The sequence below is a fragment of the Oppia nitens genome, unplaced genomic scaffold (assembly GCF_028296485.1).
Source record: "Oppia nitens isolate AA-2021 unplaced genomic scaffold, nextdenovo-longstitch-racon4-pilon3 scaffold13_pilon_pilon_pilon, whole genome shotgun sequence".
NCBI lineage: Eukaryota > Metazoa > Arthropoda > Arachnida > Sarcoptiformes > Oppiidae > Oppia > Oppia nitens.
Window position 1 is genome coordinate 378,809 of NW_026533192.1, and position 25,307 is coordinate 404,115.

A 25,307-nucleotide genomic window follows, 5' to 3' on the forward strand; every position below is an offset into this window, starting at 1 on the left:
TCATTAAATTCAAATTAATTACATTTTTTATCATGAATAAAGTATTATTAAAAATGTTTTATTGATAATTTATGATTTTTAAATAAAGAATTTATTTTAAAAAAAATTGAATTTTTAGTAAATTAAATTATCAAAATGCAAATACAGTAAAAAATTGCAATATTCAATAATATAATATTTAAAAATTATGTTCATTTTATAATAAATTAATAGTTTTTTATAAATATGAATTTGTTTATGAAACAAAAATTTGTGAATAATAAAAAAATATACATACATTTTCAAATATTGAGTTTAATGTTGTTATTAAACTGGAACAATAAAATAAATATTTGTAATAAAATATAAATTGAATTTTTTTATGTTTAGTAAATTTAGTTTTTATGGTTTTTTATTTATAATTATAAAAATTCAATCAAAAGTGTTTGTATTATTGACTATAAAAGTAACTTTGATATATTAAAATTTAAGCTATATAAATAAACTATTATATTTCTATTATAAATATTTATTTATATTGAAAATTGATTGAATTTAATGAAAGGTAATTCTTAATTAATTCAATTGTCAATTTAGTTTTTTTAATTAAAAATAACTTAAAAATAGAAATATTTAATAAAATATAAACCAAGATTTTATTAACATAAGCTTAAATAAAGTTAAAATAATTAAGTCAATTGTTACCGGTATAGTTTAGCAAAAAAAGATAAATTTGTTAAATAATAGTCAAATTTTTAGAGATTATAAAAATATTTCTGTTTATTTGACTCACATATTAATTTAGTTTTTTTCATATTTGTTATCTTATAAAAATACTGTACATTATGATTACAAGTAATAATTAAATATTAATAATTAAAATACAAAAATTAATTTAATTACATTAAACTAAAAATATTATTAAATAATGAATAAAATGTTTATAAGATTATAAATTATAATTATATTTTTATATATTCAATAAATATAATATGAAGATCCCATTTGTATAGTAGTGTAGTGTTTCACAAACAGTAATAAAATTTACAATAGCTATAGATATGTGGATCCTATATACAGTATATAGATTCTAGAGTATAATAATAAAGTAATATTTTATGATATTTATTTTTAAAAAATTTACTAAAAATTTCTATTTGTCCATTTCTACAATTATAGTAAATATTTTACTTTCTTTTTATTTATTAATAAGTAATAAATATTATTAATAAAGTTATTATCTGTCAAATATCTATCCCCCTATTTATATGTCAACACTGACTCTAACTTTTATAATAAGTGAAAGCACTGACCATATTATATATTTAATAATATATTATACACTGTATTATACATACATTGATATGTTTATGATTCACCACTATATAACAAATTAACTATTGTATCATATAATATCAATACAATAATTGTATCAAAAATTAAAACCTAATTAAACTCTATGTTAAAAATACGATTAATTTTTTAGTGTTTTGGTTTAATAATTTGTGTAAAAACTGTAACTAAAGCGGAAATTATAATTTACAGTAATATAATTTTGTTCAACATATTATACAAATAAATGTTTTTCATATATTCATTTAATATAATAAGTTTATATTTTGTATTTCTGATTAATTATTTTATTAAAAGTGTAAATAACAATATAATTATTTTAATTATAAACAATAAAAATATTTTAATTATAAACAATTATATGTTATAAGTAAATTTTATTTAGCTTAATGTAATACATTTATAAACTTAAAATAATAGAAAAATATTTAAAACAACTAAATTACAAGTATTCATATTATATTCTTAATTAAAATTATATCACAAAATTAATTAAATGGTAAAACAAATAAATAAAACTAGTTTTAAAAATTTTAATCTCTTAAATGTGACATTTTAAATACGATTAAAATAAATATTTAAGTTTATTAAATTTTAATCAATTTTTGAAATAATTACATATTAATTTAAAGCTGTACTCACATTGATTTATCTAAATTAACAAAATAAAAACTACAAATATTATGCAATTATCTAATTTAATAATTAATTAGACAACTAGACAAATAATTATATGATTATAGTGTTTAGGTTACATTGTAACAAATGCTTAAATTAATTAATAATTATTTGTGAAAATCACTATTTCAAAATTTAACAATAATATTTAAAAACAACATTATTATTATTATTTCACAGATTATTTTTTTAATAAATAATTTAGAATTTTATTGTTCTCTTATTAAAAATATAGATTAATTAGTTATAATCTAAACTTTTTTTCAATATTTTTATTGATTTATTTGTTATACATGTATGTCAAAAACAGGTAAGTATTATATAAAATTATTTTATTAAATAAATTAGTTTATTTATCTAAAATATTGAAATAACAAAGGCATAATTTTTTATTATATTTTAAATCTCTACTATAAAAATTTATTTTAAAAAATAACTAGATAATTTTTCATAACTTTGTTTATAAAATGATAGAACGTTAAAATATTTTTTTTAAATTATTAGCATTTTTAAAAATTATGACTTTCATGATTTGATTTACAATTAAGCAAAAAAATAATGATATTATTGGGGAAGCATTATAATAGCCAAACGTGCCAAGGTATACACTGACAAATACAATGTAATATTATTGTATTAATTTAATATAATGTGTTTAAGTACTGTTTGTGAGGCAATATAAACTATTTATTGTAATATTATACGATAGATACTATTATATGTATTTCCTAAATGTAGGTAATAAAGCATCATAACATTGTTATGTATAACTAACTAATGTACACAATCTATGTGTAAAATATTTTTTTATATTAATTTTCTTAATGAATTATTTATTGCAATAACTTTCATATTAAAGTCAATATGTGTTGATTAACTTAATCTTCGTTTATTATTTATATTAATTTTAAGTAAATTCTTTAATAAAATATTTAATTTAAACAAAATATATCAGAATGTATAGTAATAATTTAAAAAAATAATTTWAAAAAGTTGAATATATAAATATAAATATATTTATTGATAATTTATAAATAATGAAATAAAATGCGAATTATTTTTAATGATAACACTTTTTTAATATATTTTTTTATCTTATTTTTAATTATTTTTATATCTTTATTGTGACACTAATTATATTTTTAAAATAACAATAATGATTAATAATGCTTTTTATTATAAATCGGGTTATTTTGTCTACAATCCTAGACACATAAAAAATAATAATAAAATAAATTAATCGTTAGCTATTTAATAAATGTAGTTGAAATTAATTTCTCAATTAATAAAATAATTTTTAAATCTATTTTTAAACAATTAATTTGCATATAATGAAAATCTATTAATATAATTTATACAGGTATTTTTACAGATTAAATTCAAATAACATGTTTTGATAACTTTTATCAATGCTTACATACAATAAAATTAAAGTTATGAATAAATTATTGATTTTTTAATTTTATATTTAATTAATAATTATTACTATATATTTCAATATTAAAACTATTAATTTTTAATTAAGAATATTATAATTATGGTTGATTTATGTAACTAAAATTAAAAGTAAACAATTAAATAATTATCGCAATATTTTAATTAATAAATTTTTACTTAATAACAAAAACAAAAATTTACAATTGGTTTCTAATATATTTGTTTTTAAGTATATTTATAATAATACATTTTTCCACAAATAAGTTATTAAGTAATAATTTACATTAAATTATTATTACTTTATTTTCATATAGACATGAATAAGATATTTTCACTAAAAGTTTGTGTGTATTTTTGAATAAATTATAAACACATCATTAAACACATATAAAGACACAAAAATAAATAATGACATAACAAGAAAAACAATAAATTCAATATTTTAAAAACTAAATACAATACTATTATAATTATTTTTTTTAATAAAATGTTTTAAACATATAGCTTCCAGGTTTATATATTTTGTATTAATTCATAAACTTTGTCATATCGAGGATATCCACATATAGACACCTAATAAATACAATAGCTGTATGTGATTACATTACTATAGAGGACACACACTAATTAAAAAACAAGTATCTGTTAAACTAAATGACAACAAAATTATTATTATATTGTTATACAATATTACATAATATAATATGTATTGTAAAGTATAATATTTTACAGCTTTTATAGACTTATTATTATTATTATTAATTTTCATTATATAGTATTTATCTATCTTTCAATCAATTATTGGACAGTTTAGTAGAGATACAATATGTAAAATAACAAATTTTATAATATAAAATTTAAAATTAGCTATCAATTTGACAGTTACATTCAATATAAAAATAAAGTATATACTGTATATTGTTATTTAATCATGATTATTTTAATAAACATAGTATTTTAAACTTTGTTTAATAAAAATTAATGAATAAAACTATTAATATTATAATTTTAGATATAACTTTTAAACATTAAAATAACACTACATAATACTGTACAGTATATTAACCATACAAAATAAATATAATAAATTATTATTTAAATTTATTTACTAATTAGATTTGGGAAAATCTGGATATTTTATTGCGAGTATTCAATAGTAATAATTATATTGATTTTTTTAAAAGCCAATTAAATATGACATCAATCAGATAGTGTTTAAATTATACAGAACAAACAATTTTTTTCGTATTAAATAAAATAATAAAATTTTTGTATTAAAACAAGGCACCTACCTGTGCTGTGATGTAATATAATTGCATGTTATTGTAATATTTTTGAGTTTATTAATAGAAAATTTTCAAAAAAATAAATAAATGTTTATATATATCATATATAAATATAGTAACCAAAAACTTTTTATCTATTTTATACAGTAATATATACACAATAATATTATACAGTACATTTTTAATAAGTTTACTCATTATTATAGAAACAATTGATACAATATTGATTATAATMYAGGATAAATCTATTATTTTACAAAAATAATGTTATTTATTATATTTATCTATAAATCTTTTTAATAATTATAACTTATAATTTAGTTAAATATAATTTTGCATATAAATAGAAGATTTAAGTTTTTAATTAAACACTGTTTAATGATTTAACAATTATTATTTGTCAATGTTTTTAGTTAACAAATTAATAATTACTTCAATTCAAAACTAATAAAAATACTACTAATCCTGTATTACACTGTCAAAGCCGGTCAGTTTGGTCACCATTACATTAATAATTATATACCTGTACTATAAAAAACTGTTTATAATTATACCGCTACTTAAATGTCATTGAACATTATTTACGTCAATATTGTTTTAGTCAGTTTAAAATATTAATATATATATAWAAAAAAGTGTAAACGAAAATCACGATTTTAATTTGCCAGCTATTGATTAAATCATTAAATTAAACTGTTTTATAAACTTTTTTTTTGATTTTGTCTTCTATAAAATATAATAATTATGATTTTGATGTTTGTAATTACTAGTATTAATGTTTTTCAATAATATTTGTTATTGATTTATTACAATTATGATATCGATAATTTTTTTTGTAAAATTTGCTACAAAAACATTATTAAATGGTGCAAAATATATATATTTCATTAAGATATTGTAAGAAATAGAAAAATCCTATTTTAATTTGAATTATGTAAATAATTTTTCAATAAATATTGCCAAATATGTTAATAATCAATATTATTTTTATTTATTTTTTTTGCATGTAAAATTTATTGAAATTAAATGTCGTAAAATATAAATGTTTTTTAAAAATGAAAATTTTAACCGCACATTATAATATATATATATATTGAATATGTCATTTTATTATTTATGTAATTTTTTTTAAATATGTTAAAAGAAATTAAAAACTAATTAAAAAAATACTTTAAATGTGATCTATATGTATTATACATATTGATTTGTTAAAGTGTTTAATTAAGTGATTAAAATTATTTAACGAATTAGATTATTAAATACATAGCAATGACTATAAATCATATGCTATTTTTTATTTCCTAAATAAATATTTCATAAGTAATTAACAACCTATTAATTAAAACAAACATAAATTGACTTAATTAATGACCCAAACAAATATAGTTATTTTACGCGACACGACTTCAGGCAATCACAGTATTGCATATATTGTGTTTTATTCAATTTTTTTAAAAGAAAAACTTATATCATCCATACAATACAATAACAATTTTATTGTATCATATAATATACAATAGATATATATATCTAATACTATATTCAATATATGCTTTTTAACTTTGTATAGTAGTATTAATATAAATAATAAATATGTAAAGCATGAATGGATCAGATAATAATTTGCTTATTTGCATACACTGTACTGTACGCAACTATAATACATATACACTATGTATTAATAGCAGTTTAACATATTTAGAAAAAAACAGTAAATTTATTGTTATTTTGCAACAAATGCTGTAATTACCCAATTTATATAAGGATTTCTTAATAAATAATTTGATTGGTTTTGTTATTACTTTTTTTACATTAAAAATATATCAATGTTTATAAATTATAATGTTAATATTTATGCATAAAATAAAATTAAAATGTTAATTTATTTAAAATAAGCATAGAAATGTTATAGAAATCTCAATAAAAATAAAATTAGAAATTTCCATTTATTTAATCAATCGGAAAATATTTATGACATTAGAAAATATAGTTTTTTGCGTAAAAACAAAAGTTTTATTTTTCTATCCTAAAGATATATATATATAAATTTGAAAAATATTTTAACATATATTTGAATCTTTCGTTTTTAACTTAATTTTTAATTGAAAGTCATTCAATGGGAACACCACTTGTTAACTATATTTGAAGACTACTTACTGTTTTTTGCAACAATTAAATAGATATTATAAAAATATATAACAATAACAATATTAGACTTTTATAGTCATAATAATTTTTGTCAGTATTTAAGTGAAAGTCAATATTGTTTATTTTGTTACTTTCAATTTATAATATATTAAAAATTAATTCATTATAAATTTAAGTAACTATTAGTAAACATTGAGCTTAATTATTAATTGTGCAATATAATTGTGTTTTTATAAGTTATCAAGTTAATATTTTAATTTATATTGTTTATAATTGGTAAAGTACACAAGAAGATTTTGCAACAATCGATTAATCAGTGACATCAATTAATTATCCAGGTATATTTTATTTATAAATACATTATATATATATATTATTGTAAAAACTTATAAGTATAAATAGTCTATATCTATAAATTGTAAATTATTTGCAAAACTTTAAATATAAAAAAATATCATTCTAATTAATATAATAAATTATTGTTTAATAGTGAAATAACTAAAAATTAAAAAAAATATTTTGTATGAAATTTTCAATTGATGCTAAAATTTCCATTAAATTTAATTTGTTTGGCTATATTTCTGAGTGCAAAATACAATCATTAAATTGTTTGTTATAATAAGTCAGTTATTGGAATTTTTTTATATTTTGAATAACAAACTAATATAATCATTAAAAATTTTGTGCACACGTATGCCCTTAAAATAATAATTTATTTATTTAAATCTTATTTGTTCAATTAATACTAAAATTGAAGTAATTATGCAAACTTTAAGTGTTTTTATAATATTAATTTTATCAAAATATATTATCTATAATTGTTAATTTTTTTAAAACTGATCATTCAATAATATTCCTAATAGAAAAAATAAAATATATAATTACAATAATTATTTTTATAAAATAATAATATTGATATTTATGGTTTGATTWTATATATTATTCACAATATTTACTTTATTACTTACTTTACATAACTTACTTTCACTTGAATATATAACAATTATTTGCATATAATTTATAATACTCTATAAGTTTAATTGTCATAATATTCACGATTATATTTTGTTTTTTATAATATAATTAATATTATTTTATGAATTATAAACTTTTTTTTTGTTCATTTTCTTGTTTGACATAAAATTGTTTATTTTACAACAGCAACAACAAAAATACTGTTAATAATACGATGATATCAATAAATAATAAGCAATAAAATTGATTTTAAAATAATATGAAACGATTTTTTCATTTAAAATTTTTATGTTTCTATATATTTGTAAATATCAACCAACATAAAAATTATTTCAAAACACTAGCTAATTAAGTATTCAATGATATGCGGCAATAATAATAATTATGATTATATAAGTTTAGGTGTATTGACATTTGTGCACATATTTTATTTAAATAAGCGATAGATTTTAAATAATTTATTATTATATTATGCTTATAGTGTATATTATATAAGTTTTTGCTTTAAAAATTATTTATTAGATGCAAAAATAAAACTATTAAAAATTAAAAAATTAAATTATATCTTTACAATAATTTGTTAACAAAARTAATAATATMGTTATTAATTAAAAATTTTTATATCATATGATAAATTTGTTTAATTTAAATAAATAAATGAAATAATAAAAAATAAATATAATGTATATGTTTTTATACACCAAATACTTTCAAAGTTTATTTTGAATAAAAAAATATATTGTGTTTTGTTTGCATTGCATTATAGGTCACAAAATGTTAACATTATTATTATTATTATCATAATGTTGTTGTTATATTGTTAAGAATGTGTGAGGTTTTCAAGTTTTATTAATTTTTAGGTTTTAATTATTAATAAAAAAATAGAGTACATTAAAAAAATATTGAATTTATTTGAGTTAAGTGATGGCCACTGGTAGGAGATTGACCTAACATTTAATCAAATTGAATGAATAAAAAATAAAGTAAATAACATTTAACTAAATAAACAAAATAAAAATGCGAATTTTTTTTAATTCACATAATCTTTTAAAATAAAAATTAACTTAATATAGTTTATCAATAATTTAGATATAATAACAATTATTATAATAATGAACATTTATCAAATTATTCCATTAGTATTTTAATATGATTTTTTAATTAGCAAAAATATTTGATTAATGCATATTGACCTGTCTTAACAAGATTATTGCTTAATACTGATAAATAAATATATGTTAGTCTAATTAAATTTATAAAAAAATTATATTTGCATTTTTTTAAAGTAAAACATTACTAAATTTCTCAGAGGATTGCAAATTTTGTAAATTATAAATTCTTGTTTATTATTAATTTTTTTTGTTACAATTGACATACAAAAAAAGATAAATAATGAATAAATCGTTTAAACGAAATAATTATACGGTTTCTAATTTTTTCTCAATACACACAGTTATATAGTTTTTAAATACAACAAATTAAATTCAGATATGTATTTAGCTATGCATATATGTGTATTTATATACAATATGTATGTAATGTATGTATGTATATATGTATCTGTGTGTGTATGTGTGTGAATGTGTTTGTTTGTTTGTATTGATATAATTATTAGATAACAAATAGTTATTACTAACATTATACATTCGTTTATATTATTACATGTGTCAATTACCCTGGTTAATTATACCTATTGGCTATATTTTGTTAACTTAATTTACTGTAATCATTATAATTTTCTAAATTGTTATTATCATATATGTGTTTATATAGAGGATTGTATAAACATTTATTGTTATAATTATATTTAACAATTTAATATAGTGTTCAATCATTATTATTAAAAAATTATACCTCACATGGAGTTATCATAATTATTGTTAAAATTGAAAAATAGTATAGTTATTATTATTTATTATTTTTTTCTTGTATTAAAAATCCAATGTCTCGTTTTAATTAATGCAATATTTAACCAATATTTTTAAAAAATAATTTTTAATGCAAATTAACATAATCATTGAATTCCTGATTGTTTTTTAATTATTTAAAAAACGATTAATATTTTTTAAAAATATACCAAAACATTAAAGTATGTCTAAATTTTCATTGTTTACTTTGTTTGATAATATCATTTATTTAATACAGTATTTATTTTTTGTTAGCTCTAAACAAACATAAATTTTTATATAACAAAATATATTCATCAATTTTTTTTTATTTTGCATAAAAATAAAAATTATTTTTATATAATATTTATTATTATAATTTTAATCAACACGCTGTCAATATATCGATGTTTAGTAAAATTATTTAAAATGTGATAAATTAAAAAAAATATAAAAATTGTCAACGCATATACTGTATAAAAAGTACAATTTTTTTATTTATATCAATTGTCATAACTTGTTTTAGCAATTTTTGTTTTTTATATAACTTATTAGTGTGATTATGTAACCACACAATACATATAATATTTTGTTTTTTTATGAAAATACAAGTTGCCATATGAGGTGATAACAAGATAACAATTAAATTGTCACAAAATGATAATAAAAATCTCTATATGTGTACAAATATCGCAATGAATAATTAATTTTAAAAATTATATAAAACAAAAGTTTTGAAGGTCTATAATTTTTTACTGTTTTAATTTATATACACCATTTTAACTTTCTAATAAATTATAATAAGAAAAATAATTAATATTAGTATTACAATCTTTAATTATGACATTTATAGTTACTTTAAATAGAAATTGAATTTTACACAAAAAAGTAAGAATACCTTTATTAATACAGTAAAATGCTTATTGCATTAATAATAATAATAATAATTATTATTATTATTATTATACAGTTAGCCAAATATTTAAATTATAAAATATTATATCAATATAATACCATAACTTTTATTCATATTTAACAATTATGATTATACATATTTATTATCTTAATTGACAATCAGAATATTATGTAGATTATATGAATATTAATAATATTGAAGCATAAATAAAGTATAAAATAACATATAAATTATATCATATATGATAACAGTAAATTACAAGATAGAAAATAAATAATATTTTTTTTATATATTGATATATTCAATAAAATACATGATATAAATTATTTGAGTATTATTATTAGTAGTAGTACAGTAGTAGTAGTAGTAGTAGTAGTAGTAGTAGTAGTAGTAGTAGTAGTAGTAGTAGTAGTAGTAGTAATAATAATAATAATAGTTTATTAGTAAAAATTAATTTTAATCAGATTATAATATTTATAACCCTATGGAATGTTAATTGATGGTCCAGGTATAATAATTAATGTAAATCATACTTTAAAAAATAAAATATTATTATTTATGATAGGGTGAGAGTATTTTTTAAATAATATAAGTATATAAATAATAAATTATTTACAAATTGGTGTGTGTTTTAAAATTATTATATTTTTTCTGTATATTTGAATCCAGTTCACTGTATTTAGTTAAATATTTTTTGTATTAATTATTATTATTATTATTTCAATTGAATACAATCCAAAATATTAAAAACAAAACAAAATTGAGAATAAAATAAATTTTCACATAATTTAGCCTTTTATGGCACATCCATAGTAATAATACTCGTAAATAGTTTAGACTCAGTACTCATATAATATACAGTATTATTGAAAATTATATTATCATATAATAATTGTTAGTTGATTTTCTCTAAAAAACATTTCATTTATTTTACGTGTATATATTTCAAATTATTTTTAAGGTATTTAAAAATTCATATTAAATTAGAAAACAAACGTTGCGATTAAACAATAACAAAAATTTAATCATTTAATAATACAATATAAAAAATGTTTCAAAAATTAATAAATAAACTATTATAATWTAGTATACCATTTATAATGACCCTTAAAACTGAATCTCTCTCTCTCTCTCTCTCTCTCTCTCTCTCTCTCTCTCTCTAATAATTATAAACTTAGTTGTCCTTTAAAATGTTGAAAATAATCTAAAATGCARATTAGTGTAATTATAATTTAATACAATTAAGAGATTGTTGTTGTTGTTGCTAATAAACCTAAATAAAAAACAAAGTGAATTAATAAAAATTATTATACGATAATGTAATAAATTTTTTTTGAAAAAAACAATAAAAAATCAATTGACATTTTTTATACTGTATATATACCTAAAGATACGGTATAATTAACAAACAATTTAAACTGTATTTACGATAAGCATACAGTTACAGGTACTAGTAGTAGTAAATTTAGTATTAGTCGTAATAATAATAATAATAATAATAATAATAATAAAGGCATAACTAAGACTTTTGTTAGTTAACTATTTCGAAATAGTTGACAACAATTAATAGTATTTAGTTTATTGTTTTATTATATAATATCTACTATTTTTAATATGAAGTGAATTTGATTTTTTAGAAAAATAAAAATAATTATATCTATAATTTACTTGAATCGTGCACAATTAATGATATATCATAAGCCAGGGCATACTGGTACAGATATACTACATATTTTTTCCCCTCTCATCATAGCCAACTGTCCCATACATACAATATAACAACATTATTAAGCTAATATATCTACATATATAAATGATTACTATTAAGTGAGAGAATCGTTAGTAAAAAAAAACTTGAATTTTAGGCTATAATAATAATAATAATACTAAACTACATATAATGATTGCCAAAAAACTTGTTATATTGCCATTAATGCTAAATGGCAATAGTTATAGGCAAACACATCCACAAAAATAACAAAAAAAAAGTGTTTCATTGACATAACAAAAACAAAGAAAACTGAAATTTCGAAGAAAAAGCAAAAATGAAAAAAGCAATAAAAATATTTATGTTATACTAATGTGTTTTAATGTTAATATTCAAATTTTATAAAATATTTTTATGATTATATTTTGGGTCCCATAGTATCAGGAAATACTAAGACAATTACAATATTCATAATATTGTGACATTTGAATCGTTTAGTCCAACGAATAAATAATTTTGTAAACGATTATTGAGTAAATTAGTGTATGTGAGTGAGTGAGTGAGTGAGTGAGTGAGTGAGTGAGTGAGAGAGTGAGWGAGAGAGAGAGAGAGTGAGTGAGTGAGAGAGAGAGAGAGAGAGAGAGAGAGAGAGAGAGAGAGAGAGAGAGAGTTAAAATTTCTCTATAATTGACTATTTCTTATTGCTATCGCTTTTATTTGATTTAGTAATCCAGTGCACAACCCATATAGCTTTTTAGACAGCCCTCCCGTTAAAATAACACATACATATACACTGAATAAGTTATATTATATGAAACATTAATTGTTAAAAACGAGTTAACCTTAATCCTGACCGCTATTAGATTCACGTATACTATACTATACTATACTATACTATACAATGCATAGATATATACTGAATAATAAAAGTGTATAAAAAGTCATCAATTTTTTCAATGAATCTCTTTTTTCGAGATTCTCTCACACATTCACAACCATTTGTTTCTCTCACTCTTTCATTAAATTAAAAAATCATTCGAAAAATTATTTTTTTTATTGAAAATATGATTTAATTTAAATAATGATTAAAATATTATATATTAAAAGAGAAAGTTATCACTATTATTAGTATTATTAGTATAGCATTGATTTATATATATTGCAGAATATAATTTTATTCACTGGAAATCCCAACAATTTTTTCAGTGTTTTCTCATGAAATACAAAGTATTATTATTATTATTCAATATTGTCTATCATTTAAATCATTGATTAGCTATATCGAGTATAATAATATTTTGTTTCTTGCTATTTGATTATTTTATTAATTGCTTATTTTTATTTATCGTAAACAACATATTATTATTATTAATAATAATAAGTTTATATAAATCCATTATTTTTATTTTTCTTTCTAACTCATTAGTTGCAAAACTTTTGCAATAATTTGTTTATCAGTTTTTTAAAGTTTTAAAACATCCAGTAAAGTAAGAGAGAGAGAGAGTGTGTGTTAGGGAAAGGTATATAAGCTTTAATCAATCACAAGGTGTGGAAAATTCTTGTGCCAGACTCTGAGAGCACCGGGCGATTCTGGTAATCAGTTTATCCAATACCGTCACTACTTTTTATAATAATATTTGATAATTTATTTATATATAAATTTGTAGTGATAGTGAAAGAAAGATTTTAATATTGTATTTAATATCTTACAAAAAAAAAGTTTTGTCAATCATTTAATTTTTCGAATAAAAGTTTTATAATAATAATACTAATATTTTTAAAAAATATTTTGTGTCTTATCAAGTGTTTGTGATTATAAAAATAAATTGATTGCTACTTATTTAATAATTGTGTGACTTTTATATTTAAATTAATTCGATAATACCAAAGACGACAACCAATTACCTGAATTATGGCCAAAATTATGTCCGAAGATATTGTCATCAGTGGTATCGGTGGCCGATTTCCAGAGGCCGACTCCACCGATGAGTTTGCACAGAATCTATACAATGGAGTCGATATGATTACAGCAGATGACCGCCGTTGGCCACAAGGTTTGAGATAATATTTATTAATTTTATTAAAAATTAGTTAAATATATTTAATGCATTTCGTATAAAAGTATATAAAAGTATATAAATGTATATAAAAGTATACAAAAGTATATAAATGTATATAAAAGTATTGTATAATAATTAGATACTATGTATAGAAATATATGTTAAGCAATGTAAAGGTATGCAAGAAATGATAAACCTGTGCACAAACTCATTGAGCACTTTCTATGGGCTGTAATGATTGAGAAGCTATTACTTGAAAATAGTTTTTGTTTAAAGATATCTCTTAGCCATTCCAGTCCTAAGATGGTCGCTATAATACAACGATATTATAATTAAATAAAAAAACTTTTTTTAAAACAAATTTTTTCATCAATAACTAACTAACTCTAACCGACAAAATGTATTTCAATTGTAATCTTAATTATTATGTTAAAAGATTTGTTTGGTATGAACCCCCGAATGGGTAAATTGAAAAATGCCGACAAATTTGATGGTCTGTTTTTTGGTATCACCCAAACTATGGCCGATAATACCGATCCGCACTCGCGAATGGTTCTGGAGACCACCTATGAGGCCATTATTGATGCTGGTATGTGAAACTGTTAATAACATTAGTTGAACTAACAATAAAAAATATTTAATGGCTTTTTTGTCATAAATTTATAGGTTTGAATCCACAGTCACTTCGTGGCTCAGACACCGGTGTCTATCTTGGCTTCTCATCGTTTGGTATGCCTGACGGCCTACCCGAGAGTGTTCAGCCGGACTCGCAATCAATTATGACAGACACACTCCTATGGCTGCCCGGCTCTCAAAAGTGTCTGTACGCCAATCGGGTGTCGTTTGTGTTTGATTTCAAAGGTCCGTCGATGATCATCGACACGGCCTGTTCATCGAGTTTAGTGGCATTCAATACGGCTATGAACGACATGAGATTAGGTATGTGCTATATATTAAATTATAATAAATGGGTTAAAAATGGTAAATCTATATTTGATTATTTATAGGCAAGTGTCGACAGGCTATTGTTGCGGGAACTCAAGTGGCTTTGCAGCCATTTTCCAATCAGATCTTTCAGGCAACCCGTTTGAACGCTTGCGATGGTATACCAAAAGTATGGGACGAATCGGCCGATGGTTTTGTAAGAGGAGAGACTGTTTGCTCCATATTATTACAGCGTAAATCCGATGCTAAGCGCATATACTCCACTGTATTGAACAGTGGTGTCAACATTGATGGTAACAAACGGATGGGTATGTTCTATCCATCAGCCGAGAGCCAAGAAGAACTGATGATTAAAGTCTATGAGGAGGTAAATGTAGATCCTCTTAAAGTCACCTATTTTGAAGCTCACGCCACCGGCACTAAGGTATGATCCAGTGATTACTTTAAAACATAAATAGCAAACTATTATCAAACAATTTATTTTACTAATTGATTGAATTAATTGATAGGTCGGTGATCCACAAGAGGCTAAAGCCATTTACAATGCTTACTGTGGAAAACCTAAACGCGAGGGAACGCTTCCCATTGGTCTGTTGAAGAGTAACATCGGTCACGCAGAGGCCGCCTCAGGTTTGTCGTCTGTGGCCAAGTTGTTGATTGTCTACGAAAATGAAATGATTCCTCCGTGTCTTCATCTGAATAATGTTAAGGCCAATATCAAAGAGTTTTGTCCTCCTCTGGTGCCGATTAAAGAAAATACCAAATATACACCCGGTTTGTATTAAATATATTTTGTAGAAATTGTGATAAAATATAAAAATATGTGTTTTTGTAGGCATCGCTGGTGTCAATAACTTCGGTGTGGGCGGTGTTAACGCACATGTATTACTTGAGCCCAATTACAAGTTGGTCGATGAGGACAGTCTCAAGATTGCTGATGTTATTCCGCGCATTGTTAACGTATGCGCCCGAACTGAGTCAGCATTGACTGAGTTCTTCAAATGGATTGAAGACAATCCACAGAAAGTCACTCGAGATTTCCTCGCACTGGTGGCCGACACTATGCGTTTGGAGCCGACAATCAATTCTAGTGGAATGCCTTACAGAGGTTTGCATAATATATGGATTAACCATCAAAATTACAATTTATATTATTGTCTGTGTTTTGTTAATTAGGTTCAATTATTATTAAACAAACCGATGGTGATAAATATGAATACAAGAAGTCATCCTCTATGTTTACACTTAAGTGCCAGAGACCAGTATATTTTCTGTTTCCCGGACTGGGAGGACAATGGGTAGGAATGGCTAAGGCATTGATGCCGATCAAGATATTTGCCCATAAAATAGAGGAATGCCATGAAATACTCAAACCCTATGACATTGACTTAAAACATTTGCTATTATCTGACGACAAGAACTCTATGAACTCAATGACCAATAAATTCTGTGCCACAACTGCTATAGAGATTGCATTGTTTGATGTAATTAATGCTTTGGGTATAACACCCGACGGTATTATTGGACACTCATTCGGTGAAATAGCCGCTGCCTATGCTGACGGAGCACTGACTGCTAAAGAGGCACTTCTTGTAACATACTATAGAGGAGTTGTGACAGAAAGTGACAGAAAAATACCCAAAGGGTTGATGGCTGTGGTGGGACTCTCATGGAATGAGGCAAAGAAATTGTGTCCAAAAGGAACAACAGTTGTCTGTAATAACGGAAAAGACACGGTTGTTGTGTCAGGTATTTGATCGTTGAATTAAATTATAAACAATAACTACAGTATTATTAACTTTTTATATTCAAAGGTTTATACATTGAAACCAAACAAATGATTGAAGATTTGAATAAAAAAGGAGTATTTGTACGTGAATTGCAAAGTCATGACATCCCATATCATAGCGAATATCTCATTACATCGGCCAAGAAGTTGACAGAAGAATTACAGAAAGTGATTCCCAATCCAATAGCGCGATCCAAGAAATGGATTTCAACGGCACTTATCGACGGAGACGTTGACGACGTCCTCAAGAGTGCATCGGCTGAGTATTTTGTACACAATCTCATTAGTCCCGTATATTTCTATAACAAGTTTAAGCACATCCCGTCCGATGCATTGGTTCTTGAGATTGGACCGCACGGCCTATTCTCCAAAGTGGTCAAAGAGACACTTGAGTCGGGCACTTATGTATCGCTTATCAAAAAAGATTCAAACGAAACCAATTTGGATATGTTGTTGAGCTCAGTGGCCAAACTATACGAGTTAGGCTTGAATCCAACGACCGAAAATCTGTACCCCAAAGTCCAATGGCCAGTGGCCCGAAACACTCAATCGTTAAGTTCATTAATGAAATGGGATCACAATCATAATCTTCCTGTTCGGGCATATCCCGACAACTACTTCAGGCCGACATCGGCTGACTTGAATGAGGTATATAATCCAGCCCATAGTATTAAAGCTTTCCTACCGGAGCACTGCATAGACGGTAATGTTCTCTATCCGGCCACTGGATATCTCATGCTTGCCTGGCGTCGTATGGCCGCCTCTTATGGACGCATTTGGAATCAAATACCGGTAATCTTCGAGGACGTCCAATTTAGACGACCGATTTTTCTATCAGACAGCGATATAACCAAAATAAAGTGCAAATACATTGAAACGTCGGGCGAGTTTGCTATTATGGAGGCCGGAAATGTCTGCTGTGTGGGTAAAGTCCGTACCACCGATGAGTATTCACTAAGCATACAAAACGTATTAATCGAAGCCGAAGATATGAGAACCAAAGATTTTGAAGTGAACCTCACCTCACAGGACATCTATAAGGATCTTAAGATTTTAGGCTACGATTATGGCCCGAAATTCAGACGAATCGATTCGGTTAAGACAAATAATTTCGAGACTTTGTACGGAGAGATCAATTGGGACGGCAATTGGATCACATTCATGGATTCATTGTTACAAACAATGGCTGCCGCTATGCCGTTCAGAAAGATGATGGTACCGGTAATGATCCGATCCATGCGTTGCGATCCCAAAGTACTCTACGAAGGAATCGCCAAAAACAAAACGGCAGAAGCGAAAAAACTGGAGGAAAAAGTATCCGAAGACAGAATCGATGCCTATATGGACAAAGATTCTGGCAGTAGGGATGAAGCCGAAGTCGAAGGCATACTATCCACAAATAGTGTCGAATACATAGAGGAATTGTTTGGCAAAGAGTTTCACGTGTATCCGTCTGTTTTGCCATTTTATGTAGACATGAACTCACGAATGATTGTCACCTACGGCGTGGAAATAGAAGATCTCATGGCTTTCCCCATTCCACGCAAGACTAATGTACAAGACTTGAAGTTAGAGTCCTATCAGTTTGTGTCCAATGATGATAGTATAGCCATCAGTGAGTCCGACAAACAGGCTATTAGAGAGTACGTTAAAGTGTGCTCTTCGTTAGCCAACAAAATCAAGGAACTGATCGAATCAAATGATCAAACATTGAAGTCCGATATCAATGACCAGTTGGTCAKAAAGTATTTGGTTAACATCAAAGACAATCATATTCTGCTTAAACTTCTGAATGAATTATACAAGGGATGTGTCGATGAAAATCGTAACATTAATACCAATAAATTGTTGACCGAATTGCAGACTAATCCAGAGTACGACTTGTCTCTGGACATCATTAACGACGTATCCAGAAATGAACACCTGATCCGATCACTTGTTGATATTGTAAACGAATCGATTGTACCAAAAAAAGCGATCAAAGTTTTAGAGATGAATTTGACGAACAACTTGTTAGCTAAAGAAGTGGACAACCAGTTGGGAACCGCTCATATCTATCCAATTGATGTCAATTATACTGTAGCTGTCAAGTCTGTCGATATGTTGAATGAAGATCTCAAGAATCAATCAATTAAATTCATTGAATGGAATCCTAAGAGCAGTGTCTTTCCGTCCGAAATATCTTCTGTAAACTTTGTTGTCATTAAAGACACCACCGATTTGTGGGATATTAATACTGAAAACCAGTTACAAGAGATTTACGACGTAATATCAGATAAAGGTTTCTTATTGACAGTATTCAGGTATCAGTTTACTGAACCAGAGTTGGCATTGAATCAGATGAACGGCAAAAAACATTTGACAAATAGTGATTTGGAGCGACGTATCGCCGATTTCGTCAAAATGGCCCAATCGGTTGGCTTCAACATAATTGGCCGCAAAACTGATACCATTGGATCGATGGCTATATTGTTTCGTAAGTTGTTTTCGGAGCCGAAATTACCGAATAAAAAGAATATTATTGAAATCAATACAACAAACACTGAGACCTGGTTTGAGACACTAAAAGAAAAGATCATCGAAATCAAGGAAAACGACGAAACTGCAGAAAATCTGTGGCTCATTGCCAACGATTCACAAAAGAACGGAATCGTTGGTCTCGTTAATTGTCTTCGTCTGGAACCGGGAGGTGAGGCACTCCGGTGTGTCTTTGATTACGACAATTTGGCCAAATCGGTCAACTTTAAGGAGAAGCCGTTCTCCGATATATTGTCTAATGATTTACCGATTAATGTGTTGAAAAACGGAAAGATCGGTTCTTACCGACACTTAACATTGACTAAGGACTACGACAAGAAGGAATCGGATGACTACTACTTGAATTGCGGTCATACCCGTGATTTGGCTTCTCTTCAATGGTTTGATCTCAAAAATCTGGTAAAAGCCGACAAGTGCTATGACTTCACGAACAATCCGGTAGCAATGGTACCCTGCAATGTCTATTGCTCTGGTATTAACTTTAGAGATGTTATGACTGCAACAGGTATGTTGTTAGCTGTTAATAAAATTACTGATAAATGGGGTCTAAAAAAATTGGTTGTCTAATAATGATAGGTCGTATCGCTGCCGGTCCGCAGATGTTGTTCACCGATTGTTTAATGGGTTTCGAGTTTGCTGGCCGTCGGGTGGACACAGGAGAGCGGATTTTTGGCTTTGATGTTAGCCGATGTTTTGCCACATCGCTTACTGCCAGCGAAAATTTAATTACTCACATCCCGGATAACTGGTCGATGGAGGACGGAGTCACAGTATTGAGTACCTATAGTACCGTATGGTATGGACTCATCGAAAGAGCGCATATGGAGAAAGGTATGTTTTGTTAACTATAAAAATAAATAAATATAAATAATTAATAAAATTCAAACAAACAGGTGAATCAATTTTGATACACTCGGGAGCCGGTGGTGTGGGTCAGGCAGCCATCAGTATATGCCAGTACTACGGCTGCGATATCTTTGTGACGGTCGGTACGGATGAGAAGAAAAAATTTTTGATGGATAGGTTTAATATTCCTGAAGACAGAATATTGAACTCCAGAAGCACTCAATTCAAGTACAGAATAAAATCTATTACTAAAGGAAAGGGAGTTAATCTGGTACTGAACTCACTGTCTGGCGATAAACTAGACGCCAGTTATGAATGTGTTGCCGATTGCGGTCGCTTTGTTGAGATCGGCAAATATGATCTTCAAATGAATAAACAGTTGGGAATGTTCTCGTTTTTGAGAGACATCTCATTCATCGGTGTGTCGGTCGACCAAAAACTATACCTCAACTCTGGATGGACGAAGAAGTTCTTTGATTGGATGCACGCGAACTGTAAGAACGGTATGATTAGACCGATCACCAAAAATATCTTTACGCCCGACGAGGCGGAAAAAGCCTTCAGATTCATGACTACTGGCAAACACATCGGAAAATTGATTATCAAAATGCGTGACGAAGAGGACATGCGAGTGGCGAAAACAGCTTTGACGCCGTCCAAGAAGATAATGGTCACCAAAAAGACGTATTTTAATCCGAATAAGACTTATATTATTACTGGAGGTTTGGGTGGTTTTGGACTTGAGTTTGTTCATTGGATGATATTCCTCGGCGCCCGAAAATTTGTGGTCACATCTCGTTATGGCATCAAAAATAATTACCAAAAGTTTATTGTTGAACGATTGGGTTCTATGGGAAGTAAATTCAAGTTTTATGAAACTCAGATATCTGTTTCTACACATAACTCGTTCACATCGGAGGGCACTAAAGATTTATTAAGAGAAGCACAGAAAATGGGACCAATTGGTGGTGTTTTCCATTTGGCTCTCGTACTCAACGACTGTCTCCTTGAAAATCATACTTTTGATAAATTTCAGGAAACTATTGATTCTAAGACTAAGACCTTCGAGAACTTGGATCGCATTACACGTGAATTGAGTATAGATTTAGACTATTTTGTTGTCTTTTCGTCCGTCGCTTGTGGTAAAGGAAATGCCGGACAATCTAATTATGGATTTGCCAATTCTGTTTGTGAGCGCATATGTGAGTCCCGACGCAGAGATGGACTACACGGTCTGGCCATTCAATGGGGACCTATCGGTGATGTCGGAGTGTTGGCTGAGTCTGATATCAATACAGCTTTGGCTGCTATTGTGAAACAGAGAATCAATTCTTGTTTAGAAATAATGGATAAATTATTGCAAGCGGACAGCGCTGTTGTCTCATGTCTGGTATGTCTATAGATATAAACAAAATTTAATATTAATATTGACTTACAATATAATCATGAATTAACATTAACTTAGATGAGAGCTAAGCGTGAAATCACGAGCGGTACTAAAGAGTCCAAACTTGTGAATCAGGTTTGGGTGGCACTGGGTATCGATCCCAAGACAACACCCAATCACTTGACTTTAGGTGAGATCGGTATGGAGTCTATGTTTGCAGTGGAACTGCAACAGGGATTGGAAAGAGAATATAACATTAAAGTAACGTTGAATGACATAAAAAACATCACCATTGGTATGATGAAGGACTTCGAGAAAGGAAAGGTAGAAGAGATGAAACAGTTCGCTGATGAAATTAAGACTTGTAGAGCCAAACTGTGTAAAGTCAAGTTTGTTATACCCAACGAGCCATATACCAGACTGAACAGTGTGACCACTGGTAAACCCATTTACTTTTTGCCGCCATTGGAAGGCATATTCGCCTCTCTTGAAGGTTTGGCTCAGAAGCTCGAACGTCCAGTCATTGGTCTTAATTGGATCAAAGAGATGGAAGGCCTCAAAACGATTAAAGAGATTAACCGTTATTACGTTAATCTGATGAAAGTTCTGGAGCCGAAAGGAGACTATGATATATTGGGACACTTTTACGGCGCACTGTTGGCCATGAAAATGTTGAAGAAAGCACCGGTAGGCAAAGCTATCATTATTGATATGCTTTCAGAGGTTACCATCGACGAAGAAATGATAACTGATGACTATTTGATGGAAACTATTATAACGATTATCACAAAAGACATGCCGTATGTAATGAAAGCCAAACTCAAACGAGACATATCTACTAAAACTGATGTACAGTCAAAACTTGAGAAGATATCGGCCGAACTTAAAGAGTTCTGCGGTAAGTCGTTGAGCGGCAAAGATTTGGACGACATTTTGACCAATAGTTTCAAACGGGCAAAACTGTTCACAACTCATCGGTTGAATATGAAAAACAAATACAAAAAGATGAAAATKGATGTGTTATCCAAGTATATGAAATTTAATGGTAAGGTTCTCGTCATCAAACCGTACGACTTTTCCAGTGAAATGATTCCCGAAGAAATCAGTGAAAAAATCAAAAACGCCTACTTCTTGCCCGAAAAGGTATGTTTTACTTATAATTATATAATGTTTTTGATTATATACACACTGTATATATGACTTACCAAATAATTTGTTGGGTGTCTATCATTGACTTAGGGTATGGAAGGAAAGCTCAACTTCGAGACCGTCGAAGCCGGTGCTAAAGACTTTGAGACCGACAAGACGTTTGAAAAGATTGCCGATTCCGTCAATAAATACATGTCTAAGAAGTAGATGATGTCAATGCTCACCACTATTAAGAAGATTAGATTAATTCAATAATTAATTGTTTGATATATTATATCTTTATATACATTTATATTAATATATTTTTTATTATTATAATATAATCTTTTATAGTTTAATCATTTATCATATCATTTATGTTCATATTTTTTGTTATTTTTATATATATTTTATATACAATTATTTTTCTATTTCCGATATATACATATATTTTAAAACATGCTATTTTATTAAAATATTTTTAAATAATGTAGTTGATTTTGTTTACTATATCTTGATTAAAATTATATTTTAATAAAAATAATAATATTAAACTACAATATTTTTTAATTTATTTATTTTATACTGTACTATGAATTACAATATATAACTCTATTTTTCACATAATTATTATATTTACTTAAAATGGTGTATAATAACTTATACAGGTATATTTAATACTGTACTGCAAATACTACTAATAAATTTATCATAGTATTACTGTATATAATCAAATTATATTATTAATTTTTTTATTAGAATATACTTATAGTATACATTGTAAGATTATATTAAGTTACAATAATTGTAACTTACAATATTGCAATGTTTATATGAAATAATTTGATAATATCACATATATTATGATATTATTATGGCTCTATCTTAAAATCAGACCAGCATCAGACTCCCGACTCATAATGTTTTGTGAATATCTATTAAACTATATTTTTAATATAAAAATGACCACAAGTGGCAAAGTTATAGATAATTTTAGACTGGATATATTTATAATTAATTATTTTTTATTTACTCTTATGATTGGCCAGATAATTGCATCAGACCTGTTAAAAGAGGTCTGATGCAATTATCTGGCCAATCATAAGAGTAAATAAAAAATAATTAATTATAAATATATTGAGTCTAAAATTATCTATAACTTTGCCACTTGTGGTCATTTTTATATTAAAAATATAGTTTAATAGATATTCACAAAACATTATGAGTCGGGAGTCTGATGCGGTCTGATTGTAAGATATAGCCTATTATTATAGTATTAATTACTAACTTGTAATCATAAATTGTATGTATGAATCAGTTAAACATTATTAATATGACAATACTATATATGTGAGAGTCTTAAACATCGGCGCCGACGACGACAGCGGCGATGCTTTTAATTTCAATTATCTGGTCAACAATACGCTGGATTTAAAAGTGACCAAGGACAATGTTGTAGATCAATTTAAACTGGATAAGTTTGTAATTGGTCATTTTTTAATTAATTGCATCATTGGCTATATAATATACAGTCGACTTTAAAAAATTGTAAAAATGATAGTCGACTGCAATTATCTGCCCAATAATATAATTAATTAAAAAATGACCAATTACAATCTTATCCAATTTAAAATTATCTACAACATTGCCCTTGGTCACTTTTAAATCCAGCTTATTGTTGACCAGATAATTGAAATTAAAAGCATCGCTGTTTAAGTCTCTATCACTATATATTATTGATACATAAACATTATAATCATAACTTAATTTAGACAATTTTATATTAATTAAAAAAATTAAATTAATAATTAAATTACATATATTATTAGTAATAATATAATTTATTACTATAAAATATTAATATTGTGGTGTATTAATATAAATTTAGTTAATAATAATAATAATATATAATATAAAATATAATACTATATAAATATTTGTTATCAATCTATACATTGCATCAATAATAATAAAACTATAAACACTATGTTTTTCTTTGAATTAAATGTGTCGGTTGTTATTTAAAAAATAATTGTAATAATTTACAGTTATTTAATATACAGTTAGTAACCATATCACACTGTCTACTGTATATTTAGTATAATTATTATTATTTATATTATTTAATATAAATTTACTAATAATTATATTTTCTTTATCCTATTGATAAATTTACTATTTTATATAATATAATAATTAACTATAAATAAAAATAATATTATACTAAAAAACAATTAATAAATTGACA

General features: G+C 25.4%; 1 protein-coding gene across 1 annotated transcript; it reads left to right on the forward strand.

The window, feature by feature from the left end:
- The first annotated feature begins 6,825 nt into the window (after nt 1-6,825).
- LOC128958280 (fatty acid synthase-like) lies at nt 6,826-23,390 on the forward strand. Its single transcript, XM_054304099.1, has 13 exons — nt 6,826-7,219; nt 14,257-14,420; nt 14,863-15,015; nt 15,093-15,365; nt 15,434-15,795; nt 15,881-16,145; nt 16,207-16,479; nt 16,548-17,120; nt 17,186-20,203; nt 20,275-20,529; nt 20,592-21,934; nt 22,010-23,074; nt 23,171-23,390. Exons 2-13 carry the CDS (start codon nt 14,279-14,281, stop codon nt 23,285-23,287), a joined length of 7,839 nt encoding a protein of 2,612 aa, XP_054160074.1. The 5' UTR covers nt 6,826-7,219; nt 14,257-14,278; the 3' UTR covers nt 23,288-23,390.
- Nucleotides 23,391-25,307: the final 1,917 nt, after the last annotated feature.